Source organism: Schistocerca nitens, chromosome 11 (assembly GCF_023898315.1).
Source record: "Schistocerca nitens isolate TAMUIC-IGC-003100 chromosome 11, iqSchNite1.1, whole genome shotgun sequence".
NCBI classification, from domain to species: domain Eukaryota; kingdom Metazoa; phylum Arthropoda; class Insecta; order Orthoptera; family Acrididae; genus Schistocerca; species Schistocerca nitens.
The window spans coordinates 177,740,150-177,759,587 of NC_064624.1; the positions used below are offsets into that span (position 1 = coordinate 177,740,150).

The following is a 19,438-nucleotide window of genomic DNA, read 5'->3' on the forward strand; positions in this document are numbered from 1 at the left end:
TAAAGCTTAATACACGACTACTGACGAATAATTGACTAATGCATGACAAAATCTCAATGAATTTGTGATAACAGTAACTTATGAATATTACTGTAAAGCACATGTTCAAAAGTGCACGGTTTTGGCTTCTGAATGGTACCATCAAACGGGGTTATTTTGGACACCGGGGCAAATTCGGACAGTATGGCTTATTTGCTCTTTGTTACTGCATAGAAACAAAGAGCTACTTATTTTAACGTCCCTGCGCCAGTTATTTTAAGCACAAGATTGCATTTATCACTTTCCACAACTTTTATTTTCTGTCAATTGTTTCCCTAGGTTAATAATTGACCAACAGTCTCAGTGTTAAAAATCTGTGCATTATCGTAAAGTGCAAACTTTCTATTGTTGGGCCGAGCGGGAAGTTATTGTAACTGTAATTGTCGACGTGCTCAATAGCTAACAGCACTGAGACAATTTCTGTACAAGTTTGTTGAGTTTCTCGTGCAAGGTTATAAAATAACGACAGTTTTTGTAAAACTGTGTACTGTGTGGGTTGATTTCGGACTATGCCAAGAACGTATAAGAGCAGGAGAGATGCTACAGTATGGTGTAATTATGACGTGGAACTTTTAGATAAAGCTGTTCATGATATTTAGAGTGGTAAATAATCGTACAGAAAAGCATGCGGTTTGTATGGTATACCTAAATCAACCCTACAAAATAAAGTGCAGGAAGCACATCCGAAAAAAAAATGTGAGGACAACCAGTGCTAAATAAAGAAGAAGGTATCTTGAGGGCTGCACATTGGGGATTTCCCTTCACTAAATTGGATATTAGATATTTAGTTAAAGGCTACCTTGATAAATCTAGCCGAAAAGAGAAGAAATATCGTAATAATTTGCCAGGAGACGAATGGGTGCATTTATTCCTCAAGCCACAGTCAGAAGATCTTTCCATTCGCTTAAGCGAAAATATTAAATTAGCTCATGCAGAAGTGAACAAAGAGACTGTTTATTTAAATTCTTGTGGACTGATGACCTTCGCTGTTTAATCCCCCTTAAACATCCCAACAACCACCACCATTTAAATTCTTGCAAAATAAAAACTTATCTGTAATATATAAAATCCATTATATTATTCCATATCACTTATTCGTAACAAAGGGCTGCCTTAAAATGTGTAAAATGTCACCAAAATCAAATAAAAAGAATGTAGAATTAAAAAAAAAAAGAAAAAGGCAGTAACTGTCCAAATTTGCCCTCTATAACTGTAACTTCGGACAGAGATTTAAAAAACACACCTGTCCGAAATCACCCCAATCCTTAGGGGTGACTTCGGCCACTATATTTAACTGCCTCAAATATACCTACACGTACACTTTCTGGTTCTGCGATATTTTATTTGTTACACATATACCCTACCACTTCCATTACAATCAATTTAATCTAACAATATAAATGAAAGTTACAATCAAAGTAACGACAAAACCGTCCGAAATCACCCCGTTTGATGGTATTTTAACTATTGTTGTATTCACAGGTTCTGTATAGTAGCACTAGTCAGAATGTTGGGGTGCTAACACAACTGCAGACTTGAAATAAACGAGGCTCTAAGTGGCACAACAGGGAATTTTGAAGTTTCGTGTTAAATGTGATTGACATGTGAAGCCCAATAATGTGTAAAAGGCTCAAACTGCCACAAACAAAATGTAATAACAAATGCAACCAATAGATGGGATGCAGTTTAACAGCCACTGCTGTTAAGATATTTAAGGCTCAATGTTCCACACGCTTACTCCTCCGTGTTAGATAAAATGGCGGAGTCAGCAGGTGTTTGTAACAATTTGAATGGAAAGAAGTGACAAATTAAAGGAGAAGGTACGGTGGCTGCAATAAGAGAAAAGCTGAAAAATGGAGGGGATGAATACACTATTCAAGCAATAAATCCATTCTATAAAATCTCATCCAGCACAAGAAATAAGTCTCATTACTGATCGTTAATCTGCACATAACTGGACAGAATGTTTATTCTTGAATTACCAGACGTATTGTTCCAGAAGATGTAAAAGACATGATACAGCCATTTGTAATCAGTAACATGAATGCATCTGCCTTGTTGGATTTCAAGAAAGCAGCAGATTGTAATACAAACACAGCAAATCTAAACATATCAAAAGTACAGTGGCTCTGGTTGGATAAACTTAAGCCTCATTTAGTTAAGACCAGGAGGCCTGCGGAGGTGTCCCTATTTTCAGAAAAGGTGTACGAGTAAGGGGCATCACGAAAATGCAAACTTTTTGCCGAGTACTGAGCTATGCCACTTGGAGCTTTTCATTGAATTTCCACTTTCAGCAAGTTTTTCATGCTATTACAATAGAATGTTCGTAATTTCCCTTTGAAACTAGATCCATACTACGCTTAACTTTCAAATAAAACACATTAATAGTGCAATTATAGACATTAATTATTCAGTACACTTAAAACTCATTTTCCTCAAATTCATGATTTTGGCACTTAGAGCCTTTTTCATTTCAAGTCTTCAATTGATATTACTTCTAGGCTAAACTAGTGCTCTGCACATATTTACCTGCTGTTTTGTGTGCATCTGATACAAATGCTGGAAGTTTACTTGTCTGTCCAACACTCATAACTTTGACTTGCTTCTTTTTGCTCTTTATTTGTAGTCTGATGCTTCTGATTCGAACAAACCATTAAAAATAGTGAGAGATATTAGACTATTAGCACCACATTCAATACATGTTTGAGTAATGCTTATAGGTTGCTAATTTCTCTGGAGAACTGTTATTGAGAATGAAATACTGCTCCCCCAAGCTAACTCAACTCGGACAAGTGACGGGTATTAAGTGGGATATATTTGTTTCCAAAAACAAAAGACGACACTCCTAATTCTCAGTGATGCTACTAACAGAGATACTTCTAGAATTGACCTCAAGGAGAGGCAATTTCAAGTACTGCCAATGTACACACAGAAAAGTAGGTCCGAGTGGTGGATGAGCTCCTGCTCCTTTGCAATCTTTCATAGCCTGTCCTATCTTCTTCCTGAGAGAGACAAACTAACAGTTCTGAAAGCGAAGTAAAGTTTTTTCCGTACTGTAAAAGTGTTTATAATACTTGTGTGTGGCTCAGTTGCCGAGTGCAAGTCTTCCTATGGGACACCACTCCGGCAACTTGTACGTCCGTAACATACCCCAGTTACCCAACTGCCAGAGAGGTAACCTGCAGTGTAATGGAGAATATGAACCTCACATCACTCTTAGCCACTGTCCACATCACTGACAGGTGAAGACCAGATTAAATGCAGACTGCAAATTTTCATGGCTCAGTCAGGCTTCAATCCCACAACCTCTCTGTTTACCACTACACCACCAGGCCAGACAAGTGTCTATAGGTAGTACTTGGAATTTTGTCTCCTGAATGTTAAGTACTGGTCAGCCATTCAGCCAGACTGTAATGTTACACTTTTTTTGAAGTGAATTTTCCTTTTCATAAAGAGGTATTTCTATAGGTAGTTTATTCTTGAGGTGGGGAGGGGAGGGAGAGAGAGGGGGGGAGGGAGAGGGAGAGAGGGGGAGGGGGAGAGAGAGAGGGAGGGGGAGAGAGAGAGGGAGGGGGAGAGGGAGGGAGGGGGAGAGAGGGGGGAGAGAGAGAGGGAGAGAGAGAGGGGGGAGAGGGAGAGAGGGGGGAGAGGGGGAGAGGGGGGAGGGAGAGAGGGGGGAGGGAGAGAGGGGGGAGGGAGAGAGGGGGAAGGGAGAGGGGGGAGAGAGAGGGGGCGAGGGGGGGAGAGAGAGAGGGGGCGAGGGGGGGAGAGAGGGGGAGGGAGAGAGAGAGAGAGAGAGAGAGAGAGAGAGAGAGAGAGAGAGGGGGGGGGGGGGGGAGAGAGAGAGAGAGAGAGAGAGAGAGAGAGAGATCCATGTTGCCAGATGAAGTTTTCAAAGCTGTCAAGACTTCACATGGCTGTATGCTGCTTTTGCAGGGTATCAGTACAGCAATCTTTGTACACTATGTAATTTATATAAACTATTAAAAACAAAACACTTTGGGCTCTTTTACAGTGTGGAAGCATCACACACACACACACACACACACACACACACACACACACACACACAGTACTACCACATGAAGTAGCAAAAAGGCTCATTCACATCTGCTCACTAAAAAACGCTGTAAAAAGCTTAAATACTGTAATACACTGTCTAAAAAAATCTCGAGCATTTGTGCTCGTTTTGATTTGCAATGGGGCTGCAGTAACAAACCCAATGTACAGAGTAACAAAAATGCAATTATATACAAAATGTGTAGAAAAGAAGGAGACCCTGGAAGACCAATTCGAAGAGGTGTGCAGTGTGCCCGAGGCGCGCCGGAGCTGCTGCGGAGGCTCCGCTCTCCCCGAGGCCGCCGCAGGTGCGGGGGCGGGGGAGGAGCGGGTGGGGCGAGGGAGCCCGCTCAAACCTGCAACCGACCCACAGGTCACGTCAGCTACGTCTGGAGTTGACGTGTCTGCAGTGTGACAGACACTCGACAAGGCAGTAACTTTAATATACCTAAATGGCCAAAACACAGGGAAATAAGTGAAGTGTGATATTTGTTGACCAATTAAAAATTATTAATAATCTCCAAAGGCAGATTTATGGGTGAAAGCCTCAGCCACTGGAATTAAAAGCAGGTCTAAGGTGGATGGGTTATCACATTTACAGTTTAACTGAATTTTAGGAAAAAATTACACAGATCTTAAATTTGGAGTTCAAACATCACATACATCTACATCGACATCTACGTGATTAATCTGCTATTCACAATAAAGTGCCTGGCAGAGGGTTCAATGAATCACCTTCGTGCTGTCTCTCTACAGTTCCATTCTCAAACGGCACGCTGGAAAAACGAGCACTTAAATTTTTCTGTGCGAGCCCTGATTTCTGATTTTATCGTGATGATCATTTCTCCCTATGTAGGTGGGTGCCAACAGAATGTTTTCGCAATCGGGGGAGGAATCTGGTGATTGAAATTTCACGAGAAGATCCCGTCGCAACGAAAAACGCCTTTGTTTTAATGATTGCCACTCCAATTCACGTATCATGTCTGCGACACTATCTCCCCTATTTTGCAATAATACTAAACGAGCTGCCCTTCTTTTCGATGTCATCTGTCAGTCCCACCTGGTGCAGATCGCACACCGCACAGCAATACTCCAGAATAATGAGGGCAAGTGTAGTGTAAGCAGTCTCTTTGGTAGACCTGTTGCACCTCCTAAGTGTTATGCCAATGAATCACAGTCTTTGGTTTGCTCTACCCACAATATTATCTATGTGATCGTTCCAATTTAGGTTATTTGAAATAGTAATCCCTAACTATTTAGTTGAATTTGCAGCCCTCAGATTTGTGTGACTTATCGCGTAATCGAAATTTCTTTTAGTACTCATGTGAATAACTTCAAACTTTTCCTTATTCAGGGTCAACTGCCACTTTTCACACCATACAGATATCTTATCTAAATCATTTTGCAAGTCGTTTTGATCATCTGATGACTTTACAGGACGGTAAATGACAGCATCATCTGCAAACAATTTAAGACAGCTACTCAGATTGTCTCCTATGTCGTTAATATAGATAAGGAACAACAGAGGGCCTATAACACTTCCTTGGGGAACACCGGATATTACTTCTATTTTACTCGATGACTTTCCGTCTATTCTATGCGGGAACTTGAATGGAATTAAGGTCACTTGCCTAGCATTTTTAGAACAGCATAATACAGGGTGAGTATTAAGTCTTTGCCTGCTAACAAAAAAATATTTTTTAGGAGCTATGCAGTTTGTTGCAAATGGTAACTTAACTCATGAAGTTCTTACGAGCACTCTTCTACTCTTCACACAGCACATCAGTGGCAGTGATTTGAACAACGGGTAGTGTTTCAACGCAATGGTGCTCCACCACACTGGGGGCTATTAGTTTGCCAGTTTTGGTTGGGCGAAACCTTTCCACACAGACAGTTTAGCACAGACGGTCCAACACCATGGCCGACACAGTCATCACACACAACCCATCTTGACTGTTTTTGATGAGTTAAGGTAAGGGTAAAGCTTTCAGTTCACAAGTTTCTGATGTGCAAACTTTTACAGCATCGTATGAGATACTGTACAGATGGTGACAGAAGAGAAGTTGTCAAAGACATGGCGGGAAATAGAGTACTCTGTAGAGGTTCTTTTAGAAAAAAATGGAGCCATTCTGGAAGTACAGTGGTAAAATAAAAATAAAAAATAAATAAATAAATTTAAAAAAAATTACAAGTTAAGCTAACATTTGCAAGAAACTGAATAGTTCCTTAGAAAGAACGTTTTATAGGCAGGGAGAGACTGTACTAACACTCTATAATAAACAACTGTAATGTTTCTCTATTGTAACAATCAATTACACTTTATACTCTCATCATCTTTGAGCCCTAAAAGGAATAATCATTATGTAAATCCTGTTTAGGGACTGTTTTAAGCAGTATACAGTCAATACGGTTTGTTTCACTCATATTTCAGACTGAATACTGAAGACTGGATTGAATGATTAGGTTATGTACACATCTTGCTGTGACGGAATATTTCCAATTTATGACAAAGGGTTGGATTTATAACATGCATTGTTGAGTGTTGCTTTTATAATCAGAAATTAATTGTTACAATGAAGAAAGAAGACAGCTGTGTATTATGTAACGCAATTTCAAAAATTCCTAAAAGCAGTTAAAAGCCGTTTACATAAATATAACTTTAAATTCTTTCCACCAATCCGAGAGGTCATTGATTGCTCAAATCTGTCCTTTATGTAAAATAAGAAATGGAACAGGTCTTGGAACTTCAGCTGAAATAAACTAAATGCACTAAAATAAATAGCAATACCAACAGATAAAATAAAAATGGTTGAGAAAACATACTGCAGAATGGATTAGAAATAAGTGCAGTGTATGTAAGAATTTCTAATATGGAAAGAGCATACAGTTTAACTAAAGACAAGAGGTGATCCTCTATAACAAAACACTGTCTTTTCTTCATATGTTTCACCATCTTTGGAGTATGTTGGATCAATCATTTTCTGCCGATCTTCTTTTCCTCTCTCCTGAGATCATGTGTTTGCGTTTTTATGTAGATTTGTCTCGGAATCTTATATTTTCATCTTCAGTAATTAATTTAGCCATTCAACTGATAAGTGATTTTTCCGAAATCTTTAGTTCTACTACATATTTCTCAGTTTCTTTGAACCAAATGGGTTTTGTTTTGCTGTTATGGAAAAAGTCAATGATTTGTTTGATTAATCTGTGAAGAGTTCATTCTGGGAAGATGCACAAAAAATTTATCCTCCTTTTTCTGCACCATATCTGAAATTTTTTCAATTTTCTTGTAGTGTGTTTCATTTTTGATTTATACTATCTTATTATCTTGGAATTTTGGTACTATAATTTTCCTTAAAATTTTTATTTCCTTTATATCAAGTTTCTCCATTTGGCATTTGAAGTTGTTCTTTAGTGTTCTTGCAGCATACACTCCTTCTGGTTTAATCACTGTCTTGTAATGTGTAACTCTCGACCTCCATGAAAGGGATTTTTTGCTGTACGTATCTTTTGTTGGTTGGAACACCAGTTCAAGTTTATTTTTTCTGTATTCCATTGCTTTGCTTTCCTATCATTCCAACTAATCCATTCTCTGAGATATTTAAATTCTTTTACTATTTCAATCGTTTGTTCTCGACTGTTGAGGACATTTTAGTGGGTTCTTGATGTTTGTCATGATCTTATTTATTTTTCTTTACGGTGTGAAGACCTGTTTTAGCTGCTTGTTTCTTTAGTTCAATTACTTGCCACTTTGCTTCTTCCATCAATTTACTTTAAGGTTCTTCTTTTTACAGTTCAGTCTTATACCACTCTTTACATTTGTGTTCCACTTACTACTTTTTTCTCAAGCGCACAATTGATCAACAATGGTGAGAGCCCACCCCTTGTCAAACCTACGTTTTTGTTTCGTAGGTTTCTGATAGGTCACCCACGAATTTAACTTTCGAAAATGTAATTGTAAAGGTCACTTTTATGATATTAGTATTTTTCTTATCCAAACCCATTTTTTCTAGGACTGCTAATCTATCTGTATTAGAGTGCAGCTAAAATGGTGCACAATCCATCATCCTGCTGCACATTGCCTATCTAACGGACTGAACTTCCAATATTTTGTATAATTATAGACTGAATTTAAAAATTTAGAATCATCTACTCATTAAAGGGTATAATCTTACGTAGAAACACAATAAGACAAGTGTTATACGAGGGTAAGTCAATTATTATCCACAGTTTAGTTATAATTTTGTTTATTTTGGTAGCACAGTCGTTTTCAGTTGATGATGCTTGCTTTGTTTATTTGTTGTTATATCTTTGCAATTTTCAAGCTGCTAGGTTAGTTTTGTTATCACTGCCGTGCTGTACTCCTGTACTCTTGGCTGCTCTGCTGTCTATTTGAACCAAAGAAGAGCAACGTTCAGTGATCCGTTTTTTTGTGCTCGGAAGGCATATCAGGGGCCGAAATTCATCAAACACTTTCGGTACAGTACGGGAACTGTGTTTTGCCTCAACGGTGTGTCTACGAATACATTGAAACACTCCGAAATGATCGCACGTGTTAAGCACGATGAAGGAGCAGGACGACCGTTTTCCACCACAAATGAAGAAACCATTGAATGTTCATGTGAAACGATTCTCTTAGACAGACGATTAACTATTGACGAAGTGGCACGTCGTCTGCAAATTAGCCACAGTTCTGCCTATGAAATCATCCACAACAGACTTGTGTTTCGTAAAGTTTGTGCAAGATGGGTTCCAAAACAACTCACACAGTTGCATAAACAAATGCACTTGGACATCTGCAAGAGACATTTGGATCACCATGGTAATGAAGGGGACAACTCCTTAGACAGGATCATTACTGTTGATGAAACATGGATCCGTCATTACGAGCCAGAGAGTAAATGGCCGGGTACGGAATGGAAACGTCCAAATTCGCCGTGCAAGAAAAAGTTCAAGACTCAACCGTCCGCTGGAAAACTGATGCTTATGGTTTTTTGGAATGCACAAGGTCCAGTACTGGAACATTATAGGGAAAGGCGCACAACAATAAACAGTGTACATTACAGTGAGATGCTTACTGCCAGGCTAAAGCCTGCAGTTTGAAGCAAACACCGAGGATTACTGTCGAAAGGTTTTGTGTTGTTACACGACAATACCCGTCCGCATACTGCAGCCCACACTGCTGAAACGCTCCAGAAACTCACATTTGAATTACTGGATCATCCTCCGTATAGTCCCAATCTTGCCTCTTCTGAGTATCACTTGTTTAGTCCACTCAGGCATTAAGGTGCCACCGATTTGCCTCTGACAAAGCAGTGAAAGAAGTGGTGCATTCCTGGCTCACAGCTCAACCGAGAACCTTCTTTTCTGAGGGCATCAGGAGGTTTGTACAACAATGGGCCAAGTGCATTGAAACCCAAGGAGGCTATGTTGAAAAATGATGTTCTTTTAAGTTTCCTATTTCATTACAATAAAATTTTATAACTACTTTGCGGATAATAATTGACTTACCCTGTGCGTTTGCCTTGAGACAGTGTGCACAGTGAACTAATACTCTGATTTTATTTGTCTAGTATTTGAGAATGAGACTGCTTAGCGACTTCAAACAAACTTAACACATAATTTCAAACCTTGATGAAACTTCTCATTGACACCTCACACAAAAAGCTGAAAGGGCAAAAGTTCACGTTTACCGCAGTTTTGCTGTTCACACAGTAAAATTTCGGCATCAGCCATGATATTTTGATTTGCTACCTCTTTATCACTAAATTTATTTGCAACACATTTTCTAGACAGTATCCACATATGCCACCTAATTCAACTGAAACGTTATATCTTAGCATGATAGGCAGTTCAGGAGATACGACATGATAAACATTGAGATGTGTGAAAAACTTACTTTTCGTTAAAATGGAGCAAAAATTGCCCAAATTATTTTCATCCAGTGCTTCATAATGACAACACTTAGCAACTTCCAACTCGAGCTACAATTTGTGTTATAAAGACAGTGCCTGCGATAGGTCAGGCCACAATTTTATCGACACTAGCTATCTGTCGCTCGAGAACTGAACTCACTGCGAATGAGAACAATATGTGGATGTCTCATTACCTGACCCCTGACTGGTGCTGCCTTCTGCTGTTAGTTTCTAGAATTATTTTGAAAAAACATTAGCGAACATAACAGGAGCTGTCACAAAGAGCTGATCCAATATGATCACATTTATCTAATTTCATGAGTGTACCCATTAAGTTTCACAGTTTTCTGTGATTCTGCTACAAATACTTCGTGTTTGTTCAGTGAGCTTTCTGTCCATCATACAGTTTCACTGTTCATGCACTGAAACTTCAGCATCAATCAACACATTTTAATTTCTTACTTCTTTACCACTAACTCTATGCACAGCACATTTTGCAGACTCTATGCGTCTGCAAAAATCATTTCAATGTACAACACAGTTCGGCAGATATAACATTTTATACGAGGGAATTCAATTCTGCTGGGCTTACTGGTACCACCCTAAAATACTATATTACAGTGGTAAGGCTGATAGTTTTTACTGATGTAAGAGATTCACACTGAACTCAAAAGCAAAGTAGATGACTGGTATGTCAAAGAAAGAACATTAAAAAAATTACTGGCGGGTACAGAAAGAAAAAGAGGGCTGGAAAATTACAACTGACGAAGATGTCTACAAAAACATACATAAAAAATCCTGCATAATGGAAAAGCAAGAATGCCATTTTTTCATCACTACTGAATGAAATAGGAGAAGTTAATAAAACATTCTTGGAGACAATATCAATAGAAGCTTGCACCACAGAAACAATAAAAAAACTGAAAAGAAATAACCCAAAGAGTAGTTGGTGCGTATTAAAGCAAACGTCACGGCAGGCACCGTGCTGACCTACGTCTCCAGAGATGTAGTGAAAGCATCCAGTGTAGGGTGCGACAGTCACTGTTCACAAAGTCTGAATTACTTCTGTGATTTAGTAGTCTTCAAGATATTAAGTAATAATGAAAACTTTCAAGACATAAAGATTTCATCTATTTCAGCAAATGGGTAACGCTGGCCCAATAAACCCTAAGAACGTATTTTTCATAAGGTTTAAGATGCTATGCAGGTGTATAATGTACATCAATTTCAGAATTTTTATCTGATTATGGATAGAGACTGAGACTGAAAAGCGATTACCTATTACCGCAGGGAACAGAACGCAATTTTGGCAGCATGCAGACAGTCCTGATGCCTGATTGAGCTCTCCACGGTTTCCATACACAATTAAGAAAAACTATGATACACATGTAGTTGTGGTTTGCAGCATGTAAAACAACTCAAAAAGTTTTGTGTAGATTTTTTTCCCTAAACAACTTCTTTTGTTTCATTTCTGATGTTAAGTAATGACCACGAATGAGTACACCTGAAGCGAGAGAGCCCAATGCGCAGCACGGTATGTGAAAACAAAATCACCCATTACTGCCCAAAGAAAATTCTGATTTGACTGTCAAATGGAGCCACCAGGCATTAAGCTGATTAAGGATTGGTAAAAGAAGTTCCTAGCCACTGGAAGTGTAAACCGACTGTCTGGCCCTAGCAGAAAACACACATCTGGTGAAATAGTAGAGGTGGTGAGAGAGACCTGCCAAAGAAGCCTATCAAAATCAGTTCACTTAGCATCATGAGAGTTAAACAGCACAAGCAGCTCTGTGCACTTACGAAGTTCATATTTTGCAAGTGTTGAAGCAAAATGACTTACAGCTTTTCACAAATTTACTATTGAGATGTTGTCCTGGATCAGGCAAAAACCCAACTATATAGCATATGATGTTTTCTCTGACAAAGCAGCCTTCCATGCACGGGGGGAGGTTAATAAGCACAACATTTGTATCTAGGGTTTGGAGAACCCCCACAGTTGTCAGGATCACATCTGAGATGGTGGAAGTGTGCTGTGTGCTGACAAAAAGACGAAGTAGTCTGACCATTTTTCTTTGTCGAGCTAACATTAACGGGATACGTTTATCTGGACACACTCGAGCAATTTGTCATATGTCAGCTTCTTCCCCTTCAACTAAATGTGATCCTCCAGCAGGATAATGCACCACTGCACTAGAGTTTAAATGTTTGTGACTTTCTGGACTGAACATTTGAACAGAAGAGCTGTGGACGCAATAGAATCCATCATTCAGATGTTGTTGTGTGCTCGTGGTTCAAGATAAAGGATTTTCTAGATATTTTATGGGTTATGAAAAGGGCCTGTGTTGTTGTTGTTGTTGTTGTTGTTGTTGTTGTGGTCTTCAGTCCAGAGACGATGCAGCTCTCCATGTTATTCTATCATGTGCAAGCTTTTTCATCTCCCAGTACCTACTGCAACCTACATCCTTCTGAATCTGTTTAGTGTATTCATCTCTTGGTCTCCCTCTACGATTTTTACCCTCCACGTTGCCCTCCAATACTAAATTGGCGATCCCTTGATGACTCAGAATATGCCCTACCAACCAACCCCTTCTTCTAGCCAAGATGCGCCATGAATTTCTCATAAATTTCTCTTCCTCCTGCCACTGAACTTCACTAATTCCGACTATATCTAACTTTAACCTATCCATTTCCCTTTTTAATTTTTCCAACCTACCTGCCCAATTAAGGGATCTGACATTAAGAGATGTGACATTCCACACTCCGATCCATAGAACGCCAGCTTTCTTTTTCCCGATAACAATGTCCTCTCGAGTAGTCCCCGCCCAGAGATCCGAATGGGCGACTATTTTACCTCCAGAATATTTTACCCAAGAGGACGCCATCATCATTTAATCATACAGTAAAGCTGCATGCCCTCGGGAAAAATTACGGCCGTAGTTTCCCCTCGCTTTCAGCCGTTCGCAGTACCAGCACAGCAAGGCCATTTTCGTTAGTGTTACGAGGCCAGATCAGTCAATCATCCAGACTGTTGCCCCTGCTACTACTGAAAAGGCTGCTGCCCCTCTTCAGGAAACACACGTTTGTCTGGCCTCTCAACAGATAACCCTCCGTTGTGGTCGCACCTACGGTACGGCTATCTGTATCGCTGAGGCGCGCAAGCCTCCCCACCGACGGCAAGGTCCACGGTTCGTGGGGGGAGTGCCTGTGTGGAAGTGAATAATTTTTTGTACAAAACTATTTCAGTTGCTCTACACGATGCCACAAATTGCAAGTATGTACACTGATCACCCAAAACATTACAACCGCCAGCCTACTATCAATATAAACACATCTCCGTGGTATCAGTGTCACCTGGTGAGAAATGACTGCTAATCAGACACACACACAGTCCATGTAGTATCAGTGAGCGTGCTGTACGTGTGTAGAATGGGGAAGGTGCGGGCTGTATCCGAGTTTGACTGAAGGCAGATTGTGATGGCCAAGAGGCTCATCGTGAGCATTTCGGAAACTGCACCAGTTGACGGATGTTTGAGGAGTGAGTATCTTCATAACATGGCAAAACCGAGGACTTTAATGCTGGGCAGAGTACAAGTGTGTCTGAACACATAGTGCACCAAACACTCCTAACAATGGGCCCCCGCAACCGACGACCTGTTGTACGTGCCAGTGTTAACACGACGACATCAGCAGGATGACTGAAATGGACACGTGACCGTCGCCACTGGATGTTGGCACAGTGGCAGAGCACGGCACGGTCTGAGGAACCCTGATACCTTCTTCGTCACGTCGACGGGAGGGCACGAATCCGTCGTCTTCCAGGGGAACAGCTCCTCGACGCCTGTACTGTGGGACAGAGAGAAGCTAACAGTGGCTCCGATAGACTCTGGAGAACATTCGTACGGGCGTCTGTGGGTGCAGTGGAGCTCGTACACAGCACAGTGATGTGGCCAATGAGTATCGTACATCGGTTGCAGACTACGTACACCCCTTAATGGCGAACGTGTTTCTCGAATGCAGTGGCATTTTTCAGCCAGACAATGCACCGTGTCACAAAGCCAGGTGAGTGATGGAGTGGTTTGAGGAACACAGTGGCGAGTCGTAACTGGTGTGCTGACCCCCCCAAGTCGCCAGATCTGAACCTGATAAAACACATCTGAGACGTGATTGAACACGACATCAGAGCTCATTGTCCTCCTCCCTGGATTTTACAGAAATCAGGTGTTTTCTGTGTGCAGATGTGCTTCCAGATCCCTCCAGCGAAATACCGAGGCCTCGTGGCTTCCGTGCCAAGATGCATTGCCATTCTAGCTGTTCAGTGTATGTCTCTCAGTTTTTCTTAAATTGCTTTTGAAATCAAGAGACAGTCATGCCAACTTTCAAAAGTGAAAAATCAGGAGAATTTTAGCGCTGCACTATTGTGAATTACAACACATCCCTGACAAAGTCGCAATAATTCAGTACCTATACCTGGCACACACATATTGTTTCGCAATTTCAGAATCGGGAAACATTTTGCGAAGCAAAGGCCCAGTGTGGTCGGCACAGTTTATAGTCACGTTATACTGTACAATAAATGAGGTAAATAAAGCCTCGGCATTAATCACACAATCTACATTTTGTGGTTTACACGAGAAGTTAAGTTTCTGGTTCCGTTCTATACAATGGACTCTCTCCTTGTGTTTTTTAGTTTGCACATGTTTAAGAATGCCGCATTTCCTGCCACGAGCCACTGAAAAGTCACATCTACATACACTACAAAATGCGTAAGTTTGTCCCTTCCTCGATTCACTTAAACATGGAAACTCTTCCTTATATATGTTCCTGAACACTGCATCGCATTTCTTCGTCATCCTGCACAAAAAATAATCAACACCTCCACGATACGCAGCCAACAACTACTACAGAGTACACAAATCATGCAGCAGAACTGAGAACACAATGGTCCTACGTTCTAGACAATGGTCATGTAGCAATGATACCAACCCTGGTGCACAGTTTCCCCCTATATTGCACTTCAAATTCCCCAAAATAATTTGTCACACTGTCGGGTAAGCAAGCGGAGTGAGGGTAAAAGGGAGTCAACAATGAAATTGTCGAGCGGAGGGGCGGGGAGGGGGGGTAGTAACCCTAAATATTTTTCCCCCCTGAAACATTTATCCCTCTTATTTCCCCCAGGCAGCTAATTCCCCCTAAATTTAGGAGGAAATCCCCCAACTCGGCAACACTTCCTCGTAGAAAGAGCAACGCTAATCACTTCGCTCGGAACAACTGTCGACTACTCCTTGTGCACAATAACTTTACAATTGCACCGATGCAACCAGAAGTCGAGGAAATTGGCACCGGTCGAAAGATATTCATTTGTCTCCGAATGCTGCCAATGATAAGTTCCTCACTTCCTCGTAGATACGAAGCGTGAGCTACGCCTACTGCCGCTCCCGACAGCCACCGCACGAATCTTCCAAGTTAACGTAGGACAAGTAGCAGCTGTACATTGTCATCCACCAATATATCGAAGGGGCAGGATTTTCAAATAGTAAGGAAAGTATTGAAACTGGTCTGAAAATCGGGAGATTGGTCTTCACAGTCAGGAGTTTGGGAGGAAGAAGGAAAAATCAGGAGTCTCCTGTTTAAATCGGGAGAGTTGGCATGTCTGAAGAGAGGTTTCGTACGGACACCCAGACTTCAGTCCCCACATGCAGGGTGTTACAAAAAGGTACGGCCAAACTTTCAGGAAACATTCCTCACACACAAAGAAAGAAAATATGTTATGTGGACATGTGTCCGGAAATGCTTCCTTTCCATGTTAGAGTTCATTTTATTACTTCTCTTCAAATCGCATTAATCATGGAATGGAAACACACAGCAACACAATGTACCAGCGTGACTTCAAACACTTTGTTACAGGAAATGTTCAAAATGTCCTCCGTTAGCGAGGATACACGCATCCACCCTCCGTCGCACGGAATCCCTGATGCGCTGATGCAGCCTTGGAGAATGGCGTATGGTATCACAGCCGTCCACAATACGAGCACGAACAGTCTCTACATTTGGTACCGGGGTTGCGTAGACGAGAGCTTTCAAATGCCCCCATAAATGAAAGTCAAGAGGGTCGAGGTCAGGAGAGTGTGGAGGCCACGGAATTGGTCCGCCTCTACCAATCCGTCGGTCACCGAATCTGTTGTTGAGAAGCGTACGAACACTTCGACTGAAATGTGCAGGAGCTCCATCGTGCACGAACCACATGTTGTGTCGTACTCGTAGAGGCACATGTTCTAGCAGCACAGATAAAGTATCCCGTATGAAATGATGGCAGTGAATCGACGAAGTGCAGTACATACTCACGAAACTAAAATGAGCTCTAACATGGAAATTAAGCGTTTCCGGACACATGTCCACATAACATCTTTCCTTTATTTGTGTATGAGGAAAGTTTCCTGAAAGTTTCCTGAAAGTTTGGCCGTACCTTTTTGTAACACCCTGTATAACAACACAGGGGCACAAAGACAAGAGCCATCTGTTTTCTTTCTGCACTCCATATGCAAATGTAACAAGGAGACACCCTAACATGTCGTACAGTGGGAATCACTGTCTGTTACACACTTTGCAGTCTCGTTTGGAATGTAGATGTAGACACAGAAGAGACAGAGACCTGTATCGCAGGCGGCAGGAGCGTCCCCTGCGCCTGCAGGGCCAGCAGGGCGCGCGCCACGTCCCAGCCCGTGCCCTCGAGCGCCGCCCGCAGCGCCGCCTCGTCGCACGGCCCCTCCCCCTCGCCGCCGCCCCCGCGGTGGTGCAGGAGCAGCGCGTGCAGGCGGCGCAGCTTGATGGCGCGGTGCACGTCCCAGCCCGCCGCCTCCAGCGCCGACACGCACAGCTCCGCCGGGCCCGCGGCCTGCGTAACAGACGGTATCCTACTACTGGAGCGACTACGGTTGTGACACCGGTAGGAATCTTATAGGACTGTAACTGTTCACAACTAGGGATGCAGAGAGCTTACACACTGACGTTTCAAATATTGAAACTGAGTTCTTTCAAATATCATAAGATAGACGTTCAGGACAAAATACTGATCTTCGAAAAAGGGGGGAGGGAGGGTGTAACAAAGCAGGGTTGCCCACTGCTATCCTGTTTTGGTTTTACACTCTTTCAGTAACTTCGTTAAGCAATGAACTTTTCTTTTTTTTTTCTTTTTCACTACTCAGATTCCGACTACAGATTCTGTGGCCTTCAGCTTCCTAGTACAGAATTCAGAAATAGTTTAAATAAAATTCCCCTAGTAAAATCTATTATTTCAGTACATTCTAATGTCTATTCTGAAAGTAATGAGCTAATCAGTTTTATTGGAAATGCATACTATTAACAGTTATGGACAATGACGTATATTGTGCAATACATATTAAGTAAATTTTGAGTGAGCTAATAGATCAAATTCAGCTATAAAACTGCATCCAAAAGAAAGCCTAAATTTTACTGATTTGAGCAAAGTGTTTAAATTAATCTAAAGTCTATTAGTTAAATAGATATTAAGACTTAAAATCTGTAGCCTGTATGACTTTCACTGCCAATTGTGACCAAACTACCAAATAATTCCGAGATCTGTTTCGATACTTTTGCTACCTTTATTTTTCTACGTAAAATAACTCCAGTCTCAACTTTGTAAGTGCATTAATGAAGAATTAAGTAAACTTGAATATGTAAAAATTATTGTTCAAAAGGGCTGCCGTGGTTATAAGTCGGGAATTCCCACGGCGGATGCACAAGTTAGTTCCGCGTATTTAAATTGATACAGCTCACTCGTGTTATTTAAATAATAAAACCCAATAGTTAACTTCAAAACCAGTCAGAAAGATTCATTTTAACCATGGGAAATTATAAACTATAATATATTAACAGAAATAGTCAAATATTCAAGCGCTCGTCTATATAAGGTCCGAGCTGGTGTAGTTCTCAAGTTAGGTTCTCGGTCAGATTCTCTTGGAGCAAAAGTGTGGCATGTTGGTTAATTTTTCGGTAATTGTAATTGTGAACTTTGTTAAAGATTGGAAGTTTTTGACCTACCTAATGTGACGATTAAGTGTAAGAGGCCCGGTCACGTGAATATTGTGTGTGCGAGTGATAACAAATAAATCGCACTGTGGTTGACATAAATGTTCAACAGTGAATACAATCTTGACTTCTGATTTTGGAAAACTTAACCTAGGATCCTGGCTTCTTAATTTCAGTGCAATTTAGGTGAGACGGACGCAGCTACCGGGAAGACAATATTGAATAAACCAAGTGAGGTACGTCGAGAACACTGCGCACTATCTACTGGTGAGGAAATGTTTCAATACCGGTACATCCGGTTGTGACGTGAACTTTAAGTGGCACTAATAAATAAGGACGTGTCCCAGCACGTCACATGTGGTGCACTGGGTGAGGAAACAGCCCGACACATTACAAGGGCTAGAAATTATTTAATCAGTAACACTGTCGGTAAGTTTTTCTTTCGTCGATTAAACAAATCTTTTTCTGAACATGTTTCATAATGACACCAGTGCAACACATTTGTGGCTTGCCAAATCTGCATGGAAAACTATATTGCAAGCAGTAAAACAAACCCAATAAGCAGTATGTTGAATACGAAAATATCTGCTATGCAGCCAATACAGACTGTTGGGGAGAATCTATACAGCAGCACAATAAAGGAATTCAAAATGTACATACTGCCAAATGGACATTAGCCATATTAACATAGCTCAATTCTAGATACACCACATGAACATAGCTCATTTCTAATGCAAGGATGAACACTTTCAATACTGTAGTACATTCAAAGGCAGTTAAAACCATTACAGATTTGTTTGTGTGGTTGAAATGACTGTCAATGACAAGCAACACAGTGATAAGTAGAAGAAAACAGAGAAACCAAATTTGATTTATGAAGTGAATATTACAAAACAACAAAAAAGAAGAATACTATGAGAAGGAAAGTTGCTACTCACCATATAGTGGAGATGCCGAGTCGCAGGTAGGCACGCCAAAAAGATTTTCGCACTTGTAGCTTTCGGCCATTGGCCTTTGTCAACAATACACACACATACGCACACACAAACACTCACGAGTGTGGTTTCAGTTGCCTGAGACTGCAGTTGTGTATGTGAGTTGCGTTTGCATGAGTGTGTGTGCGCGTATGTGTGTCTACTGACAAAGGCCATTGGCCGAAAGCTATAAGTGTGAAAATCTTTTTGTTGTGCTTATCTGCGACTCAGAATCTTCACTATATGGTGAGCAGCAGCTTTACTTCACATAATATTGTTACTTTCCATCCTGGATTTTCCATGTTTGAACAAAAAAGAACAATTTGCACAGTAGAACAGAAATGGGCCAATCATCTTGAACAAGATCCATTAGAAGTATGGAAAACTATCATTCATACTACCCATCCA

At 41.0% G+C, this 19,438-nt stretch overlaps 1 protein-coding gene across 1 annotated transcript in view; it reads right to left on the minus strand.

Annotated features, from left to right (window-relative positions):
* The window catches only part of LOC126212752 (uncharacterized), a 408,628-nt gene that overhangs the window by 5,707 nt on the left and 383,483 nt on the right, over nucleotides 1-19,438 (minus strand). Inside the window, exon 21 of the mRNA XM_049940160.1 lies at nucleotides 16,772-16,902. Coding sequence (XP_049796117.1) covers nucleotides 16,772-16,902 — 131 coding nt within the window. The remainder of the gene's footprint in view (nucleotides 1-16,771; nucleotides 16,903-19,438) is intronic.